This window comes from Ichthyophthirius multifiliis (assembly GCF_000220395.1).
Source record: "Ichthyophthirius multifiliis unplaced genomic scaffold scaff_1120509250964, whole genome shotgun sequence".
Classification (NCBI taxonomy): Eukaryota; Ciliophora; class Oligohymenophorea; order Hymenostomatida; genus Ichthyophthirius; species Ichthyophthirius multifiliis.
In genome coordinates, this window is record NW_004086333.1 from 42,780 (window position 1) to 64,240 (window position 21,461).

At 16.3% G+C, this 21,461-nt stretch overlaps 3 protein-coding genes across 3 annotated transcripts, besides 14 other annotated features; 2 read left to right on the plus strand and 1 right to left on the minus strand. All coding sequences in view use genetic code 6, as the record gives it.

Annotated features, from left to right (window-relative positions):
* Positions 1 to 747: 747 nt before the first annotated feature.
* Positions 748 to 785: a microsatellite.
* A 417-nt stretch (positions 786 to 1,202) lies between these two features.
* IMG5_120540 (snf7 family protein, putative) lies at positions 1,203 to 2,186 on the plus strand (the record flags this gene model as incomplete). Its single annotated transcript, XM_004032487.1, has 6 exons — positions 1,203 to 1,257; positions 1,308 to 1,441; positions 1,527 to 1,624; positions 1,706 to 1,860; positions 1,906 to 2,018; positions 2,121 to 2,186. The coding sequence occupies 6 exons, from the start codon at positions 1,203 to 1,205 to the stop codon at positions 2,184 to 2,186; spliced, it is 621 nt and encodes a 206-aa protein (XP_004032535.1).
* A 42-nt stretch (positions 2,187 to 2,228) lies between these two features.
* Positions 2,229 to 2,277: a microsatellite.
* A 151-nt stretch (positions 2,278 to 2,428) lies between these two features.
* Positions 2,429 to 2,494: a microsatellite.
* Positions 2,495 to 3,301: 807 nt separating this feature from the next.
* Positions 3,302 to 3,330: a microsatellite.
* Positions 3,331 to 5,136: 1,806 nt separating this feature from the next.
* IMG5_120550 (hypothetical protein) lies at positions 5,137 to 5,818 on the minus strand. The gene is made up of 3 exons (XM_004032488.1): positions 5,593 to 5,818; positions 5,379 to 5,549; positions 5,137 to 5,319 (listed from the first exon to the last, which is right to left on the minus strand). The coding sequence occupies exons 1-3, from the start codon at positions 5,802 to 5,804 to the stop codon at positions 5,229 to 5,231; spliced, it is 474 nt and encodes a 157-aa protein (XP_004032536.1). The 5' UTR covers positions 5,805 to 5,818; the 3' UTR covers positions 5,137 to 5,228.
* Positions 5,805 to 5,868: a microsatellite.
* Positions 5,829 to 5,878: a microsatellite.
* Positions 5,879 to 7,036: 1,158 nt separating this feature from the next.
* IMG5_120560 (sec1 family protein, putative) lies at positions 7,037 to 8,262 on the plus strand (the record flags this gene model as incomplete). The annotated part of the gene is made up of 4 exons (XM_004032489.1): positions 7,037 to 7,109; positions 7,221 to 7,607; positions 7,704 to 7,995; positions 8,244 to 8,262. The coding sequence occupies 4 exons, from the start codon at positions 7,037 to 7,039 to the stop codon at positions 8,260 to 8,262; spliced, it is 771 nt and encodes a 256-aa protein (XP_004032537.1).
* A 1,192-nt stretch (positions 8,263 to 9,454) lies between these two features.
* Positions 9,455 to 9,513: a microsatellite.
* Positions 9,514 to 9,903: 390 nt separating this feature from the next.
* Positions 9,904 to 9,936: a microsatellite.
* Positions 9,937 to 17,379: 7,443 nt separating this feature from the next.
* Positions 17,380 to 17,446: a microsatellite.
* Positions 17,447 to 17,872: 426 nt separating this feature from the next.
* Positions 17,873 to 17,927: a microsatellite.
* A 915-nt stretch (positions 17,928 to 18,842) lies between these two features.
* Positions 18,843 to 18,887: a microsatellite.
* Positions 18,888 to 19,367: 480 nt separating this feature from the next.
* Positions 19,368 to 19,449: a microsatellite.
* Positions 19,450 to 21,254: 1,805 nt separating this feature from the next.
* Positions 21,255 to 21,323: a microsatellite.
* Positions 21,255 to 21,326: a microsatellite.
* Positions 21,327 to 21,461: the final 135 nt, after the last annotated feature.

Genomic DNA, 21,461 nt, shown 5'->3' on the forward strand with positions numbered 1-21,461 from the left:
AGAAAAATAATAGTTACGATAAACATTTTTATAGTATCAAAAAAGATTATGTAGCTAACACAAATAAGCCAAATAATCATACAATAGATCCATTTTTTTATAAATAATCATATGAAAAATTGAACTAACAATAAACTTAAGAAGCAGAATAGTATAATATACTAAGAAATGCTTCAGAATAAATTTTTAAAACGCATTAAAGCTAAAATACACAAGAAGCTATTCTTAAAAAAAGTGATGGAATATATAATTATAATAATTAAATGCAAGAATCAACTTTATATTAAAACTAATTATATAAAAGTATCAAGCATGAATATGTAAATAATAATTTAAGAACACATTTGGATAACGTCATATAACCAAATAGAGGAGAGTTAGATATTGGAGATAAAAGAAGATTTTTTAATCATAATACACATCTTGAACCTGCATTATTAAATTAAAATACAGTTAAAAAATCATTAGAAAGTTTCCATGTTTCTAATATTTTTGGAAATAGTTTAGCTAATGAAAATAAACCTTTGCATGTATTAGAAAAGGATATAAGAAAATATGCATTGTCTTAAAATGATTCTGTTGATGAGATGATGAATATGTCTTAAAGATTAAGAAATATGAAAGATATTTTAAGACAAATAAAATACCCTTAAAAAGCTATGTATTTAAGATAATTAATTGAAAAAAGAATATAACATTAATAAAATAGAGTAAATTAAAAAAAATTATACATTAACATAAATACAAATATATATATATATATATATATATATATATATATATATCTAAATAGAAAGACAGAAGAAATAAATTAATTGCTCTACTTGGTAAAGAATAATATCCATAGTTTTAATATTAAAATAATAAACATTCATGAAATCAATAATATATATTAAATAAAAATATCATTTATAATATGAATATTCAATTATTATATTTTACTAGTTTGTTTTTTTTTTTTTTATTAATTATTAATTTTATTTTAAATTGAAAAATTTAATTATGATTTTTTCACGACTACAAAAAATAATTTATTTAAATTAAATATAATCTTATAAATAATATATTTTATATATTAAATTACATTATACTAGGTCAGACAAAAAATAGAATAGAATCATAAACATATATATTTTATAAAATATAATAATTAATAATATATATATTTTTATTTAACTAAATAAAAAAAAACATATCGAAAAATGGGAGGAAAATAACCTGTACCAGAACCACCATAACCAAAGAAAACTGTAAAAGGTAAATTATTCATATTAATACTTTAAAATAAATTAATTCATAAATAATAGAAATGGTCAAAGAATTTTCGAAAACTATAAATAGATTAAAAAGAGATTTCTAAAGAGAACTAATGAAGCTTGAGTTTAACCAAAAAAAAATAACTAATGATATTAAAGCAATGATAAAAAAAAAAGAACCTAGAGTATAATAAATAATAAAATAAAAAATCTATAATAAAATGATACATATATATATTTTTTTTATCAATATAAAATTTTAAATAATAGTCAACTATAAGAATTATAGTTTAATAACAAATAAAAAATAATGCTATGATAAATAAATACAAAAGATTGGATGCACAATTATCAGATGTTCTTTTCCAGTAATTATATATAATTTTAAATATACATTATAATTGTTTATATCGATTTTATTAATAATTTTACTCTTATCAAAAAAAAAGGTTAAATTCTGCTGCTACATCAGAAACATTATGTACTATAATGAAAGGAATGGGAGATATAATGAAAGCAGGAAATAGTGCAATTGATATAAAAAATATTTAGATGGCAATAGAGACATTTGCTGTTGAAAGTGAAAAACAAAATGTATTATAAGGTAATAACTTTTATAAACATTTCTAATATTTTTTAAAAAATATAGAACAAATGTCTGATATAATGAATTAAGATGAAGAAGAAATGGGTGATGAATAATGCGATAAACTAATTGACGAAATGGAAAAATAAGTAGGAGGAGGAGGACAAGGAGGAAATGTAAAAATTATATAATTAATTGTTTTTTTATGTAAAATAAATAATTTAACAAAAAAAAATATATTATCTATTTTTTTATATATTTTTTTTGTTTAATTATAGAATTAAATTATTGGACAAGCTAATGAAGAAGAAGATTTTGAAAAAAGATTAGAAGCATTAAAATGAAATATAAATAAAATATATTTTTTATTAAGTAATATAATTTGTTTAAATATATTTTTTATTATTATTAAAATATTTTATTTTATTATAAAATCTAAAATGATATTTTGAATTCTTATTATTATAAATTAATCAATCTATTCATTAATTTAAAGAAAAAATTAATATATAAATTTATAAAACTTTTATTTATTTAATTTTTGAGTTAAATTTAATAATTAATAATAGTTTTATTAAAATTGTATAATTTTAAATTTTTTATTTTTAAAATTATTAAATTAATATTTTTATAAATATTAAAACTTATTATTAATTAATAATTTATATTTTTTTATTTTAATATTTTATCACAAATCACTAAAAGTAATAATTATAAATGTAATAAGCTTTATATTGAATAATATTTTTATTTTTATTTTTTATTATATTAAAAATACTATTTAGTATAATCATCAAATAATAGTTTGCTTTTAAACATTTAATTGAGTAATGAATTATTAATAAGTATATTCAATTTTTAAAAAATTTGATTTTTTTATTTAATTTTTATGAAAATAAATAAAATTAATACTATATATTTTAAAAAATACATATCTTAATTAAATAAAAAAAAATGAAATATTATATTTTATTATTTATATTATTGTCTTCTATAAAATGCCTTATATAAATCGATTTATATCTTTTTAATACATAGAAAAATTAAGAAAGTACATATGGATATGGATTTTCTAAATTTAATCTCTTACTTACACATTATAAAACAAAACAATTATTCCGCAAAGCTACACTTGTTTAATTTTCAGATTTTTAAAAGGATAATTTGCTTAAAAATATTTTATTCTATAGACCTGGAGCTATTATAATTATATGCCCTAAATAATTCGATGATTAATAACTATAAAATAAAATATGGGATTAAATTTTTTAATAAACAAGTTTTAAATAATTATAACAATTTTAAACTCAATATTATTTTTTGTTTAATTAAAATATTTTTTTTTCTTAAAAGATTAAAAAGACATTTAAATACCGATATATATAGCAATTGAGTCTTAAGAGCTAGATGAATATTTGATTTTGACAAATAAAACTATTTCTTCATAATAAAAGTACTAATAAAAATATATATAAAAATATATAAAAATTTAAAATTAGTGCACATAATAAATAAAAAGAATAAGAATACAGAATGATTGTAAATAGTTAAGATCCGAAAATCCATAATTAATTAGAATTATAAGATTTTTATGGATTTTTATCTTCTTAATTACATCATTTAAGTTTGTAAAATATTTTAATTGTAGGATGCTTAGATTATTTCACACCATCAGCCGTAAATATAATAAATTTTCATTTAATGAAATTGACATTTATTTTATTAATTAAGGATTTAAAGCCTGAATTTTCTACATAAAATACTGGAGCATATGCATTTTACAAATTAGCATATTAACTTAAGCAAGCATTAAAAAATTAACTTGGAGACTTATAGTTATAAAAAATATATAAAAATATTTTTTAAAGCAATAAATAGATATAATGTACTATTTTATCTAACGAGTACTAGTAATTTAAATTTTACTGGATTATAAAGTTGGGTAAATTCCAAAGACAATCAGAATAGATTTAACTATATTTTTTTACTTGATTAAATAGATGATAATTAATAATTAAACTTAGAGTTATTTTAATCATTAAGTGCAGATGATTAGAATGTAAAGGTATTATTATTTCTTATATTTATTAAAACTTATATTTAATTTATCTATTATTAGAACTTTAAATAATAAGCTGAATAGAAAAATATTTAATGTAATATTGAAATTAATTAAAAGCCATTGTTTAATAGTATAATATTTATAAATAGGATATTAATATTAAATAAAATCATATAATAAAAGGCTCTAAAAAAGTTAATGTTATAAAAATTACATCAAGATCTAAATTAAATAAGTATTAATTTATTCCAAAATCAAATTTTAATAGAAATAATTTTGAAAACTTAGTTAGCTTTATTGAAGAATATTTTTATAATTAAATTTTTTTAAATTAAGAAGTAACAAAAAAATATTGTATTTTTTTTTGTTTCTTTTATTTAAACTAAAATTAAAAAAAGCCTTTCGAAAAAGGATTTAAAAAACTAAATTAGACTTATACTTAAAATTATATTTAGACAACAACCGACTTATTGAATTAAAATTAAAGACATGTGACTAAATTAAATAAAAGCAAATTATTTTATTAATAAGTTCTTAAAGTAATTTGTTATAAATAAAATTTTTATTTTTTATTTTCATATTTATGTATTTTTTATAATTAATTTAATACATATTACTTTTATATTTTATAATTAATATTATTTAATTAATTTCATTATTTAAATAGCATTTGAAAAAAGCAATTACTGATACAAAAGTTTTTTAATATTAATATAGATAAGCTTCTTTCTATATTTAAGAAACAGCCACTAAAGCTATGATTGTAAAAGATTATGATTCATTTATTAATTTATATATACTTATAGCAGCCTTAGCTTGGCTTTATATTGTTTATTTATTCTTTTAAGTAATTAAATATATTTTCGATTATATTTAAAATAAATTAGTCCAACATAATTTTAAGTAAAGAAAAAAAAGAATGAATAAATATATAAAGAAAAAAAAATATATATATAAATATTCCGAAAATTTTATTTAAATATTTTTTATGTTTCAAATAATAAATAGTATAAATTATTATGTAAATTAATTATTTAAAAATGTTAATTTTGTAAAGTTTTAAACTAGTTTTTTTTTTTCTATTTATGCAAATTTTAATTTGATATCAGTTAAGGAAAAACATAATTCTTTTAATTATAAAGCAATTACTTTTTAAATTGAAATGTTCTGATGTTAATAAGGATTTATATAATATTTTTTTATTTTTATATATTAAATAAAATAATATTATTATAATTTAAAATGTTTAAATAAATTTAATTGTTTAAAAATATATTAACTATGTTTTTAATAGTATTTATATATTTCAATTAATAATATTATTTCAGAAGAGTAAGAATTATTTTCTTACTGAACCTACAATTTCATTTGGGTAAACTTAAAGTGTATTGAATCTGACAGTTTTAGAGATAGGTCTTTAAAAGAAAATAAAATTAAAAATATTTTTAATTTTTTTAAAAATATAATTAAAAACCTGCATTATCCAGCAACAAGAATATCACCTTCTTTAACTTAAAAGCATGGTGAAACATGGACAGCAATATTTCTGTGTCTCTTTTCATATCTATTGTATTTTCTTACATAATGTAAATAATCTCTTCTGATAATAACAGTTCTGTTCATTTTAGTTGAAATAACTAAACCCCTAAAAAAATATTATATATTATCAATTTTAAATATTTATATACTTAATAAGTTTTCCTCTAATTGAAAGGTTAGATGTGAAAGGGCATTTTTTGTCTATATAATGACCATCAATTGCTTCTTTTGGGGTTTTGAATCCTAAGCCAATATTTTTATAGTATCTGACGCCAGTTGAAGTTTTTTTTTATAAAACTTTTTTTGAATTCAAAAATATTCCGTCTTATTTTTAAAATGCTCTTTCGTGTTAATTTTCCATTTTTTCTTTTTATTTTTATTCTTCTTTTTTTTTTTTTTTAAATTTTTTTTTTTTTATTTTTATTAAAAATTTTTGTTCAATAAATTATAAGAATCTTTTATTTTTTTATACTTTTTATAATTTAATCTAGTATAATTATATTTTAACTTTATTAATATTATAACATTAATATTAATAATATATATTTTATAAACTTTATTAATATAAAAAAGTATTTATATAAGGCATATAAGATTAAAATATGCATTTATTTTGAAGTATATAATTTTCTAAATTTTTTGTAAGTATCTTTAAAATATAAATAATTTATATTTATTTAATATATAGAACTATCAAATAATAATTTGTAATTTTTTTCACTATGGGTTTTTTTTCTTGATAACTTATTATTATATACTTTAAATTTATTTATTCAAAATATTACTAATTTACAAATAGCTTATTATTATTTTTATAAATATATTAATTAATTTAATTATAATAAATTATTAAATTTTTTTTAAATATATCGAATATGAGTAATTGATATATTTAATTAGTTTATTGAATGAAAATTTGATAAATATTAAATCAAAAATAATTAAAATTGAGATTTTTATAAAAAATAAATAAAAGTTATGGATTAAATATTATTATTGAATAAAAAATAAATTAATTTATTTATATAAAAAGCATTATTTAAATAAAAATTAAAAAATATAATAAATATATAAATGGAATCCCTTTAAAAAGGAAACTTTTCATTAAAAGAAAATGTTCATTTACGATTTTAAGAACTTTTCACAGAATTAAAAAAACGAACATAGTATGAAGGGCAATTTATACTAGTTTTAGACGAATATGCAATAAAGCTAGTATCTTCATGTTTAAAAATGTCTCATTTGATAAAATTTGGAGTGAGCTAAATAGAAAAGCTTCATCTAAAACGCAAACGATATTCTAAATTGCAAGCCATATATATATTATCGCCAACAAAAGCAAGCATAGAGCAACTTATATAAGACTTTATACGAAAAAAGGACAAACCATAGTATGGTAAGGCACATATATATTTAACATCTCGTTTAAGTAAAGAATTACTAGAATCAATAGCAAAACATGAAATTTTAGTGAAAAAAATAAAAACAATAAAAGAATTAAACCATGATTTTTTATTTATAGAATAAAATGCTTTCCATTTAGATATAGAGAATTCTCTATAGGTATTATATTCGAAATAAAATAGCCTAGAAATGGACATTCTTATTGAAAAATCAAGCGAAAAACTCACTACTATTTTTCCTGGATTACTTCGATTTAAGAATTGTAATATTTATTTTTAAAAAGGAACTCTTTCTGAATAATTTGCGAATTCTTTCAAATTAAAATTTAAAGATTATTATTATTTAATGCAAGATTCAAAAAATAAAATTATAGATTAAGAATCAGGAAACGTTCATTTAATTATTTTTGATAGAAAAGCTGATCCTATAACTCCTCTTCTTTACGATTTTTATTATTAAAGTATTATTTATGATTTGTTGGACATTGATAATGATACAAATATAGTTGAATATAAAATAAACAAGAAAAACGATCAATAAGAAACAAAAAAAGCACAAATATCAGATGAAGGAGATGAAGTATTTATTAAATATAGATATAAGCATATAGCTGAATCATTGGAAGGCATTCCTAATGATTTCTAAAATCTAGTTAATACAAATTCAACAGCATAAATGGGAAAATGTAATGCGGAAGACCTCGATTTAGATAAAATGTAATAAATAATCAAAGACATGCCTTAATATAATGAACTATTGGGTAAATATTCAATGCATATGTATTTAATAGAATAGGCTTGGAAGATTTTTGAGGAAAAAGGGCTTAAATAAATTGGAGAATATTAACTTTAATTAGCCACAGGAATAGATGATTCTGGAAAGAAACTTCAATCGTAAAAGATTGTTAAATAACTCAAAGAAATTCTAGAAAAAAGGGAAATATCAGGTATAGATAAACTTCGAGTTGCCCTTTCTGCTTATATAGCTATTGATTTGTGTGAGGCAGATAGAAAAACTATTATCTCTTGTTTTACTGATTAAGAAGGTAAGGCCTTACTTAATCTTTCTTGGTTTGGAATCACATTTACAGATAGCAAAAAAAATAAAAATGTGAGCGAGATTAGAAAATTAGATGAAAAAATTTTAAAGTAAGCCAAAAAAAAACTAGAAGCTTCTAAATTTGACTTATGTAAACATACTCCTATTAGTGCAATTCTTTTTGAGTAGCTTATTTTTGAAATTATTAATTAAAATAATTAAAATATTTAAGATATTGGCTTTGATTCGCTTTATGTAGGTAATTAAAATAGTAAGAATGAAAAAAAAGAAGATAAAAAGAATAATAATATATTGTAAAATAAAAATATGGAACTAGCAAATCTTTTATAAAATAAAGGCGTATAATAAGAAGATGAGGACTAATTTAAAAAAATGTAAAAAGTAATTGTATTTTATCTTGGAGGAGTTACTTATGCAGAAATAAGGTAAATTAGAGATGTTTAATAAAAAAATAATTATTCTTTTCCTATTATTATTGGCTCGACTTAAATTATGAATCCTAAACAATATCTTAAAGCTTTATAATCTATGAATCCTTATTCTTGATATTAATTTGTTTTAAATATAATTAATAATTCGAATTTTATAAAATATATATATTTTATTTTTTTTGAATGTGTTTTTTAAAATTAAATTTTTCTACTACTCCTCTTTTTTTTTCTTTTTTTTTCAACAGAAAATACCGTTTATTTTTTATGGCTATGGCAACATATAATTTTCATAATTCCTTTATGTATATAAATATAAAAAAATATATATAAAATAATAAATTACTATAGTTATTTTTTCAACTCCAAAAGTTTTAAATCTTTTTCTCTTTATTAAAATTTAAATTATGATTTAAAAATACTCAAATATATTATTTTACTGTAATTAATATGAATAAATATTGTTTTCAGTATTTAATTTCGATATAGTTTCCATGTTTTGTTCTAATGAATATTCATCATCATCATTATATTGAGAATTTACTGTTTTTTTACTCTTTTGTACAGATTCATATGTATTAATTTCACTTAATTAATATCTATTAAGTTTAATTATGATAATAAAGTTTATTTATACTATATATATATATAGTTTACTTAAGATTATTTATTTAAAATTAAATCAATTTTATTTAATTATCTTTAATTTAAATCTATTTTTTATTAAATTTTAATATTTTATTATTTTTTAAAATAAATAAAATATGTAAACTTCTTTATCATGCTATAAATTCTTACTTTCAAAATATTCCTCCAAGTTTAAGTATTATTATCGTAATTTATCATATTCTTCACTTAAAAACTATATTTTTCTATTATTTAGAATTAACTATAATAATTATAAATTTAATAAATATAAAAATATTAAAGGAAAAAAAAAAAAGTTAAATTTTTAAAATGAAATCACATCTCTTTTTAAAAATAATTAATTATTTTTTTTCAGTTAATTTATTTAGTTTTTATTGATAAAACTTTTTTTTGCAAATTAAATGTCATATTAAAAAAAATTAATAAATCAAAATTTTTTAAATAAACTTGAATTTAAAAGGATTAGATGAAATAAAATTAGTTTATTATGCATATAAAATAATTAAAATTAGTATATTATGCATATAAAATTAGTTTATTATGACATGATGAAAAATTTAAAATATACGACGTAAACTTAAGTTAAATAATTTAAAAAATAAAACATTATACTTAATTTTATTATTATTATTGTTTTTTCTTCCAATATTTTATTTCATGTTGTTTGCCATTCAAAATTTAATCAATATCATTTTCGTAGATTTAATTAATTTCATTATGTTTGCTTTTTATTTAAAATAATAAACACTTTAATACTTCTAAATATTATTTATTTTACGAATTATATATAAAATCTGACATTTTTATTTTAAATATAGAATATATTTTATTTTAAACAATATATAATAAAAATGCTTAAAAAATAATTTTTTATGAATATTTTAAATTAAAAATCATAAAATAAATAAAAAATGATTATATAATTAAATAAAATAAAATTAAATATAAATAAAAATTTATCATTACATAAAATCATAATTCCTATTTAATAACAAAATTTTATTTAATATATAAATTAAAAATAAAAACTAATGATACCCAAATAAATAATTTTTTATTTTGGATTTTGTTTATTATACAAAAATTAAATTAAAATTAATTTATAAAAATATCTATATTTCAAATAATAATGACATTGTATTTTTAACCTATACTAATATAAAAATATATTTTTATCTTTAGTATAAATATTATTTTATTTTAATTTTACTTAATTTTAATTTTAAAGTATGATAAACAAATTTATTTCAACATAAAAATCAGCAAGCCTATATAAAAATATTTGTAGAAAAGCATTTGCAATAAATAATTTAGATGAAGCTTATTTAAATTTATAATCTTTATAAAATAATTAAATAGAATATGCTTAAAAATTAAAATAATTGAAATATTTAGAATTAATTGAAGAATGCAAAAATTAATAATTATAAGCATTAGAAAATTTTTCTCGAAAAAATATTCTTTTTAGGCTTCTTAAATTAGATATTTAATAGAAATAAAATGATTAAAACAATATTCAATAGAGTAAATAAATACAATATATTTAATAAAGCGAGCAATTATAAGACTTTGAAAATATAATAATTAGAAAATAATAAAATATTTTTGAAGATAAACTTAAGCTTTTTATAAATTAAGTATTTTAAAATATGTCTTTTTAATCAATTTTAGAAATCACTTAAGTATTATCAAATTAATCTTCGATTTAAAATTATGCTTCTTTTCTTAAGTTTTCATCTTAGCAAGCTTTAATAACTATATTTAAATTGATTGTATCTGTACATGAATGTAATTATATTTTATATAAAAATAATTTTAACTTTTTTTTGGTTTAAAAATAATAGATTATGATATTGAAAATATTAATCTCTTAATGCAATCTTTATATTTAATAAAAAATAATACGAAATTTACTTTTTAAGAAGAAACCATTTTATATGAAAAAATAGCTCAAAATTTGCTTAATATAGTTGAACAAGACATTATAATTGTATCTCCTTTACAAATAGGAAGTATATTAGGATATTTTAAATTAATTAATCATTAATATAATCAAAAGACTATTAAAATACTATAATAAATATGCTAAAAATTTGTATTTTCTTTTAAAGAACATCTTAAAGTAAATAACCCATTAAGTTCTTGTGATTATCCAGGAATAGACCTTAGAATTTTAATGGGATTAAGTTTTTGTTAACCAACAGATAATGAAATAATAGAAGTAATTTTATAATCATTAATATAAAAAGGATTAAACCAATATGATAAAAGTGCAGTTATAAAAATAATGTAATTTTTAATGCTAAATAATATTCCTTTAAGCGAAGAATTAGCAAATTAAATAAGAAAAAATCCAAAATTATAAAATGGTTTATCTATAAGAGAAATATATATAATAATTTAATCATTTAAGGAAAGTTGTAAAGATTTAGACCGTTTTTATTTTAATTTAATGTATTAAGTTATTAATTATACTGAAAATATGAATTCTTTAAATGATTTTAAATAGATTATAATGATTGCTGAAATTTAATTATTTATTTTATAATCTAAAATGACTTATCATAAATATTAACATTTAGAAAAATAAACTAATCAAATAATTAATTTAATTAATAATAGTTGTAATGATTAAATTCTTAAAGAATATGTTATTGATTTGATTTATATTGCTTAAGTTTATATGCCTTATATGGTTAAATTTGACTTATTTTTCCCTAAAATTATTAAAGCCCATGCTTTTATTAAAGCTTCTGCATAAAATAGACCTTAACTTGCTAGTTTTATTCAAAGAATTATTGAAAAATTTGAGCCTCGTTATGAAAGTTTAAACAGAATTACTGAGTTTAATTATTTAGAAATAAACCCTTCATACAGTAATGAATTTAAATAATTAATAAATATTTTTATTAGAAAATTTATTGAAAGTAAGCTTTTAAGTTACTTTTTAATTACAATGTAATTAGGAACTGTAAAAGGATTATTTAATCAAGTTATTTCAGATGTAAATGATAGGCAATAACTGACAAAAAATTTAGTAAACTAATTAAATATTTCCTTAGAATAGTAATAGTAAAAATTTCAATTGAGCAATATTTTACTTCTTTGCAGATTTATAAATACTAATCAGGAGCATTTACTTGATGAAAGAATAACTGTAAAAACTATTATTCTAGTTTAATAATATATTTTTAATTCTTAAGATAAACTTAGTTTTTAAGAAATTATTGAGTTAGTTTATTATTTATCTGGTATCATATAAAATATTTAAGATAATAAAGTGTTCAAGAATAATTTGAATTCCTTTTTTAATAAAATAATTAGAAATTATTATTCTTTAAATGCTTAGGATTATTAAAGTTCTTAATAAATTGATGAAGGTATTATTTAATATTTTAATTAAAATATATTGAAAAGTAATTCTGAATAATTTAAATTTTTACCTTAAATAATGCTTAGTCTTAATTTAGAGTTTGATTAATAAATCAAAGAAATTATTTTAAAATGTTTAGTATAGAATTGTAAAATTTGGAATGGAGAAATTTTAGTAAATAATTTAATAATTTTAAATTAATTAAATCTAGATTGTTTCGAAATATATGAATGCGTTGTAGAAAATATTACAAGTTCATTTATTTATTATTTAGAATAATCAGAAATATTATTGAATTATTAAATTTATAAAAATAATAATGTTATAATTAATTTAATAGAAGCATTTACTTAATAATACAAAAGGTTATATTAAATTTAAATATTTATTTATTATATTTAATTAAAACAAAGGAAAATAAATTTAAATCCTTAGTATGAAATAAAAAATCCAACTAAATTTGCGCCTTTAAACATATTGGCTTGTTACGTTTTTGATTAATTAAATAGTGAATAATTAGAAGTATATAAAATATATAAATAAATTGATTAAAAATTATTAAATATTAAAAGTTATTATTCAATATTTTAGGAAACGAAAGATAAAATTATTTTAATAACTTCGTAGAATTAGTTAATAATCGTATATAAAACTTAAATATAGAAAAAAATTTCTAATTTATATTAAGCCTTCCATGTAAAAAAATATATATTTTTATTAAATTATTTTTAATATAAGATTTTTTAATAAACGATAATATGTTGAACAAGATTTCTATTAAAATTTCTGAAAAATAATTTACATCTTCTTTTTAACTATTATAACTCCTTAAAAAATTAAATATTTATAACTAAAAATCAACACAATTGATAATAGAATCATTAGAAACATAAAATTTATAATAATTTTTAAAAGCATTAGGATATTTTAGCTAAGGGAATATAATAAATAGCTAACAATTAAAAATACTATAAAAAGTTTATGATAAATATTAAAGTTAACTTTCATTAAATTAATAATCAAATTTTCATTTTATATTATATTAAAATAATTAATAATCATATTTTGAATCTGATTATTTTAATAAAATTTAAAACTAATACAATTATAAATATTAAGTTGATTAATAAAATTATACATTAAACAGTTTTACATAATTTAAAATATAAAAAGAAAAACAAAAAGTGTAATTTATAGTTTATGTAATTAATTAAAATGAAAATTTCTAAGTATAAAACAAACTTGGATTTGAAACATACATGTATTTAAATAACTTATAAAGATAAAGACAATATTTTTAAATTGAAAATGTTCCATAGTTTAGTTTATATTTATTTAAATTAATAATTTTAAATATTAACTAACCTTAATTTATAAAATATGATGAATATATTAACAACAAAAGCAATTCATCTTAATATAAAGCATTTTTATCTGATATTTCTTATATATTAAATAAGCATAGCCTCGAGTTTCAGATTTAGGGCGAAGGTTTAGACTATTAAGCTAATTTTATTGATATTAATTTGATCAAAAAATAAAATTTTTGTATAATTTTTGTAAATGATTATTTATAAAATTAAGATGATTTTAAATTAGGATATATATCTTTGATGAAAATCGAATATTTAAATAAAAATAATTGGAATGTCTTGCCAATCTTTTATGAAAGTTTAATTAAAAAAATAATTATTTAGATTACTTAGAAAAGAAAATAATTAATTTTATTAATTAATAATGAAATCTCAAAAAAATAGTAAATATAAAATAAATTATAAATAATATATATATATTATCATATTTAATATTATTTGAAATTTAATAGAAGAAAAAAAATTATAATTTAATTATAATTCAATAAAAAAATATTTTTTTAATAGACATAAACCTTGTATTAATTTTTTTTAAAAATGGAAAATTATTTTAAATTTAAACTTAATAACATAATTTCGTTTTGAAAAAAATAATAGTATAAATATTATTTAAAGTTTCTATTTTATTATTTATCTAAAAAATATATTTATATACTATAATGTTTATTTAATCATTAATAATTTTTTCTACTAAAAAAAAATATTTTTGATGGATGGTTTTTATCCAATAAATGAGCATTAAATTATTTTTTTTCAAACTCTTATCTACTTTTTCTATAATCAACATAATGCGCTAAATTATTTTCAAAGTATCTTTTAGACTAATATCCATGATAATGTAATCCTATAATAGTTCCTTCTTTTTCTTCTCCAACTTCTTGTCCATTTACAATAATTTTCTTTTTTTAATCATTACATACAAGTAAAACATATGTATTTGCTGATTCAAAATTAATAGCATCAACGTATTATTCATGAATATTTTATATAATTTCCTTTACCTATTCAAAAAGTATTTTTTTTTCTTCCTAACTAATATATATCTAATTATTCATATGATCATTAAGTAAAGAAGCTGCATGGTGTTCAAAAATAGAACTTTAAGTATCAATAATTTCATTTAAATTTCTAGCTCTCTTTACTGATTCTATGGTAGAATATTAAACACTATCGAGAAAGGCATCATCACTCATAGAGTTTTTTTCCCATTGTTAAAACTTATTATGTTTTTATTTAGCACCTATATCTGTTAGATTTTCTTTCTTTTGTGCCATAAGTCTTTCTTTACCGGTTTTTCTTCTAAAATTAAAGCCTGTATTTTGCTTATTAAAAAAACATTATTAGAATTTTCCATATTCATATTTTAGAAAGAAGATTGATTTGATTATTGTTATAAAAATTAAATTTTTTTTAATTTTATTCATCATCACTATTTTCATCTTCTTCAATAATTTGTTCGTTTTTGTAATTAAAAAATTATTTTTCATAATCTCCTAAGAAATTAGACTTTGAAAAATCATAATTTTCTTTAACTTTTATCTTTAATTTATTATTGAATTATCTTGCCAAAGATTACTATGGTCCGAAAATTCTCGAATTTGTCGCTAAAGCTTAAATAGCATATATTGATTGGTTACCTAAATATGATTTAGAGGTTAATTTATTTACTTTGCTTTTATTTGATTTATTTGAGTATTATTTTTAAATTACTGATTTTTCTTATAAAAAGTTAATATCTTCTTCCTTTTGGGTACCTTTTTAATTTTAAATACTTTATTTTGTATTTTAATTGACTCTACTAGTATTCTTTGAAAAATTTTAAAACTTCGTATGAGAATAATCATTATATTCATCTTCTTCTTGAATATTCTCTAAAGAGGGAATATTTTTTTAGTTTTCATCAACTTCTATTTCTTCTTCTTCTTCTTCCTCTTCATATTATTGTTGATCTAGTAATTTTTAATCTTATTATAAATCTTCTTTTGTTTTTTTCTGGGCATATTCATCAAAAGAATACAAATAATAATTGATTTCGTTTTTTGTATCAAACTGAAATTAAATAAGTGCTTGTTAGTAGAATAAGCCATGTCTTAAATAATTGCTTTTTCTCGAAAATATATTTTTTTGTTAGGATTTTAATTCATCATAGCAATCATATTTATGTTATCTTAATTCCCATAAATTTTAAATATTAGAAGATTCTTAATTATTTATTCTATTTTATAAAACATTAGAAGTTTAAGATTGTTATTAAATAAATTTATTAAGAAAAAGATTAGATGATTTACTCTAATTAATATCATCTGTAAAATTACCCTTTTCTAAATTTTTTAATATCTATTTGCCATATAATTTATTAAATACAACATTTTTGTTTGAATTTTACTCAAAGAATTCTTTCATTTTATAATCTTCATCAAAATTCTAATTATTATTTTTTAAATTCTCAAATAATTAATCATTATTATTATTCATTTCCTCAAGTTCTTAAAAATATTAAACTGCTAATTTTCTTGTTTTCTTTTATTTCCTATTATATTATCTTTTTTATTTTTCGTTTAAATTCTAAAATTTCAATACATCTTCTTAAATATAACAACTACTTATTCTTGAATTACTCAAAGATGCCATTGATCCATTATTATTATTCTGTATATTAATTAAACTACCAATTTGTTTTTTATTTTATTACTGCGTAAAATTATTAGAAACTATAGGGGATATTTAATTGATTTATTCTTATTCTTCTTCTTCTTCATCACTACTATCTTCATCATTTTCATTTTCATTTTCTGCTTTTTTCAAATTAATTTTTCTAAAATAACAATTAACCATTTATTAATATTACTAATCATTTTAACTATGAATTGGTTTTTTTATTGTTTTTTAATCATTTATTAGCTCTTGATTTTCATTTAATGCAAAAGTAATTTCTTGAGAATTTAAGTTTTATAAACCATTGTCCTAATTAATATATAATGTGTTATTATTTCTTTCATATTAATATTTTAATTATATATTGCTTTAATCATAATTAAAATTTAAATTTAAAGGCATTTTAACGTGTTCTAATGGTACATAATCAATATATTCATGCTTTATTGGTACTTAATAGGCACTTTAATAATTTATTGGCTTTTATATATTTGCTGAGCTTTGAATATGACTTGAATGTACCTGAATATAAAATTATAATATTTTTTTTTATATATTTACCATTTAAATGGGTTAATAATTGCCAATTTATTAATGATATCCTTGTTAATACAAATTATGATTATTTTAAATAAAATTAGGTTATTAGTAATTTTCAGACTAATAATTTAAAGGAAACTATTCTCGCTAATGAATATAGCTTTGAGAGATAAGTTAACTGTTATTATAATAAGGATTCATTTTTAAAAAAATATTAATTATTTATTGTATATATTGTAAAATGTATTATTTTTAATTTATATTTTTTGTTAACAAAAAATAAAAATTGAAACTATTGAAATTATAAATATTATAATCAAAAAACAAATATTAATAACTTTAATAAAATTAAAAATAATTTATATAATCAATAATTATTTTATTATTTAATTTTAATAACATTTAAATATATAAAAAAAAAAAATTAATAATTACTGAAAATATTATATATAAATATAATATTTAATTATGTTTTATTAAATATTTTTAATATTAGGTTAGATTTATTATATTTTTTAATATTATAAATACAAAAAAATTATTATTATTATTTAAAAAATATAATATAATATATATAATAATTATTTTTGATTCTATTGATTTATTATAAATATTTTTTTATTTAATACATAAGATGTTTCATTTAATTTAAATATTTATTTATATTTATACTAATTTCTATAAATCTAAAATTAAAAATATAATATTTAATATCATTTAATTTAATAATTATTCTTTATTAGAAAATAATAAAAATACAGTAATAATAATACTATAATTTAATTATTTTAGATATTATTAAGTTTGTTAATAATTTTTATAGCGATTTTTATAAGTATACATAATATTTTATCAAATTTTTATTACAAATATATTTCATTAATTAAATATTTTATATAATATTCCATTTATAAATATTTAAAATTTTTATAATTTTAGATTTTACAATTTTAGTTTATAATATAAATTAAAAATTATTTATTTATTATAAAAATTATAAAATTTTAATAAAAAAAAAAAGTAAAAAAATATGGGTAATTAAAAATCTTCTTAAAGCTCAGATGAATATAAAAAAATAGAAAAAGCAATATAAGTTTTAAAATAAAAAGGATTCGAAATTGAATAATTAAAAACTGGAAATACATAATAAAATATACTTGATAAAGTTTGCATAGTAAATAAATAAGGTATAAAATATGCATTCAAAATAAGATATGTTAAAGATTAAATATAATAATAAGGAATAGAATCTTAAATAGATATACTCAAAGAGCTACTTCATGATAACATAGTTTAATATATAGATCATTTTTACCATAAGCACTATTTATTTTTTTAGATGAAATATTTTTAAACAAATTTGAATTAAATTTTGAAATAAGATTTTTTTAATTAAAATGACTCTTTTAAATATAATATTGCTTTAGACATTCTTTCTGGTTTATACTATATTCATAAGCAAGGGTATGCACATAAATAACTAAAAACCTTAAATATATTAGTTGATGAATAAAATAAAGTTGCTATTTCAGAATTCGGACTAGATAAAGACTCAAATTATAAAATTAAAAAAAAAGAAATGTCTTTGTAATCTGATAAATGGTATTTGGCTCCTGAAATCTAATAAAGTGAAGATTCTATACATTATTAATAATCTCAGGAAACTGATATTTGGTCTTTAGGAATTATTTTATTGGAAATATTTGGATTTAAATTTGCTAGTACTTTAGAATAGATTGAATAACTTGAAACAATTGTTTAATAATTATATAATGAAAACTATTAATGCCTAGAAGAGGTTAAACCATAAATAGTAAAGTATGAGTTAATTAAAATGATAAAAAAAGATTAAGATAAAAGAGGAAAATTAACAGATTATATAGATTTTTTTTAAAATTAATAAAAAGAAAATAAATAACAAAAAATAATGAATATTTAATGAAAAAATATAAATAATATTTAATTATTATTATTTTAAAAATAAATTATTAATTAAAGGTTAAAAAATAAAAATTTAATTATTCATAATATTAATAAACAAATATTTAATTTAATATAATTATATATATATTTTTTACGTATTTAAAAAATAAAATATAAAAAAATAATTGTATATATAATCTATAATAATAATTATTTAATTAAAATATTTTGAAAATAATGACAATAATTTTAATATAAAATTAATTTTTATATATTTTTAAAAATAAAATAGATAATAAATATTAATATATATTTATAATTATTACATTAATCAAATTATATATTTTTTTTGTTTTTACATTTTTAAAAAGTGTTTAATAATTAATTTTTTGTCTATTAAATTATAGCTTTTTTTTTCTTATTTTAATTGTTAATTTAAAAGAGATTTATTATAATTATTATTTTATAAATACAAGCTTTTATTTTTTTATTAATAATTAAAACATTTTGATGACTAAAAATATTATTATTGTTATAATTATTATTATTATTATTATTATTATTAAAATTATTATTATTATTATTATTATTATTATTTTTATTCTATGTTTTTTTTTATAATTAAATTTGTATTTTATCTTGCTGATTAACAATTTGAATAATTTACATTCATTAAATGTGAAAATTAATTAATGTTAATATTTTTACTTATTTATTTCCCGCTTAAATTACTTTTTGATCTTATAATTTTTTTATCTTATTATTAATTATTATCTAATTTAGTATTATAAATTTTAATATATTTTTTTTAATTATCCAATATTACTTTATCATTTATATTGCACAAACTTTTAGCATGCAAAGAAACGTTATTATTTGTTAAACTTTGAATAGAAATGTTATTATTTTTTTAGAAATTTTAAGATTAATTATTAATTTTATTGTTATTTTTATTTTTAAATAACTTTTCTACTTATTTTTTATATTATTTGTTATTTTTAACCTTTTTAGTTTGTGAAATATTGTTATTTTAAATTTTATCAATCGATGTATTTAACCATTTTTCTTTTGGAATGGTTTCTTTGTTTTATTTATTTTAAACAATATTTTCATCATGTATTATTTCTTGCTTTTTATTTATAGTTAATTCTTAATTTTCTTATTATTAAATAATCAGCTTCTAATGAATAATTTCTAAAAGGTCTTGAAAGTCTTTTATAATTTAATGTTTTTAATTTATTTCTTTTATAATTATTTAATTGGAATCATAATTATTCTAAGATAATAAATTAATAATTTATTTATTTTCACTTAAATGTAATTTATTTTATTCATATATGTTTTTTATAAGAATAATAGGATCTTCTTATTAATTTTGCTTAATTTTTTATTTCAGTTCATTAATAATTTACTAAAGCTTTTTTTAGTTTTCTTTAAAAAAAATAATTTCTTAATTTTTTTTGCTTATTTCATAATTTTATTATTTATTCTAAATTTCAATAATTGTATATTCTTATTACATTCTTTCAAGTTCTTTTTGTAAGACATTTGTATTGTTTATAGATTACTATTATTTTTAGTTATTCTAAATCTATTTTTATTATTTATCATATTTATTTTCTAATTCATTATATTATTAACACATGCTCTATATTTTTTCTTTTAATTCTTTGTTTTACTATTCTAAATAATTTGTTTTAAGTAAAAATTCTTATTTTTCATTATTTAATTAGCAATATCCTTATTCAAAAATCTTATTTTCCTGATTTATAATATTGTTTTGATTTAATTCTTCTAATCTTAATTCTTCAGATTTATTATTTTTTTTATGATACTATTTATAATTTTAGATTTGAATTTCTAATTATTAAATATTACTGTTTTCAAAACATTTTTTACAACTATCTTCATTATTTTATTTTTATTAAATTATATTATTTAAGGAACAAATTAAATTTATTGTATATTATTGGAATTCTTCAATTTAAGTTTAACTTTTAACTAAATTTTGAGATGAATATTCAAATTATTTATGCATTTATATTAAATTATTACTTAATTTAATTACTAAAAATTCCTAGCTATAGCATTCGTTTAAAAATGGTTATAAATCTTAATAAGTAATAGTTATTTCTTTATTTTTCTATAATAAAGTATTGGATTTTTCTTTTAAAATTTTAAAAGATTAGATTTCCTAAATTTTAGACATAAAACTATTATTAGTGAAATTAAATTTTTGTATATAATCATGAATGAAGCTATTCTATTTAAAAATTTTATTATATAAAAATAATAAATTATATTAACATAATCATTAATCATATATTAGGCTTGTTAAAAAAATATAATTGATTCTTTTTAATATTCTGATACCATATTTATATATTTTAGTTGGCTATTAATATAGTTATATATATATAGATATATATATATATATTTATATATATATATATATATTTTTATATATATATATATATTTAATTTTTTTTTTAAACTTGTTCAAATCTTATTTCTTAATATATTATTTAATTTTATTAATGTTCTTTTAACACTTTTATAGTTAATTGTCGTTTTTAGCCCTATAAAATATATTAATTTTATGATTCTAATAAGTT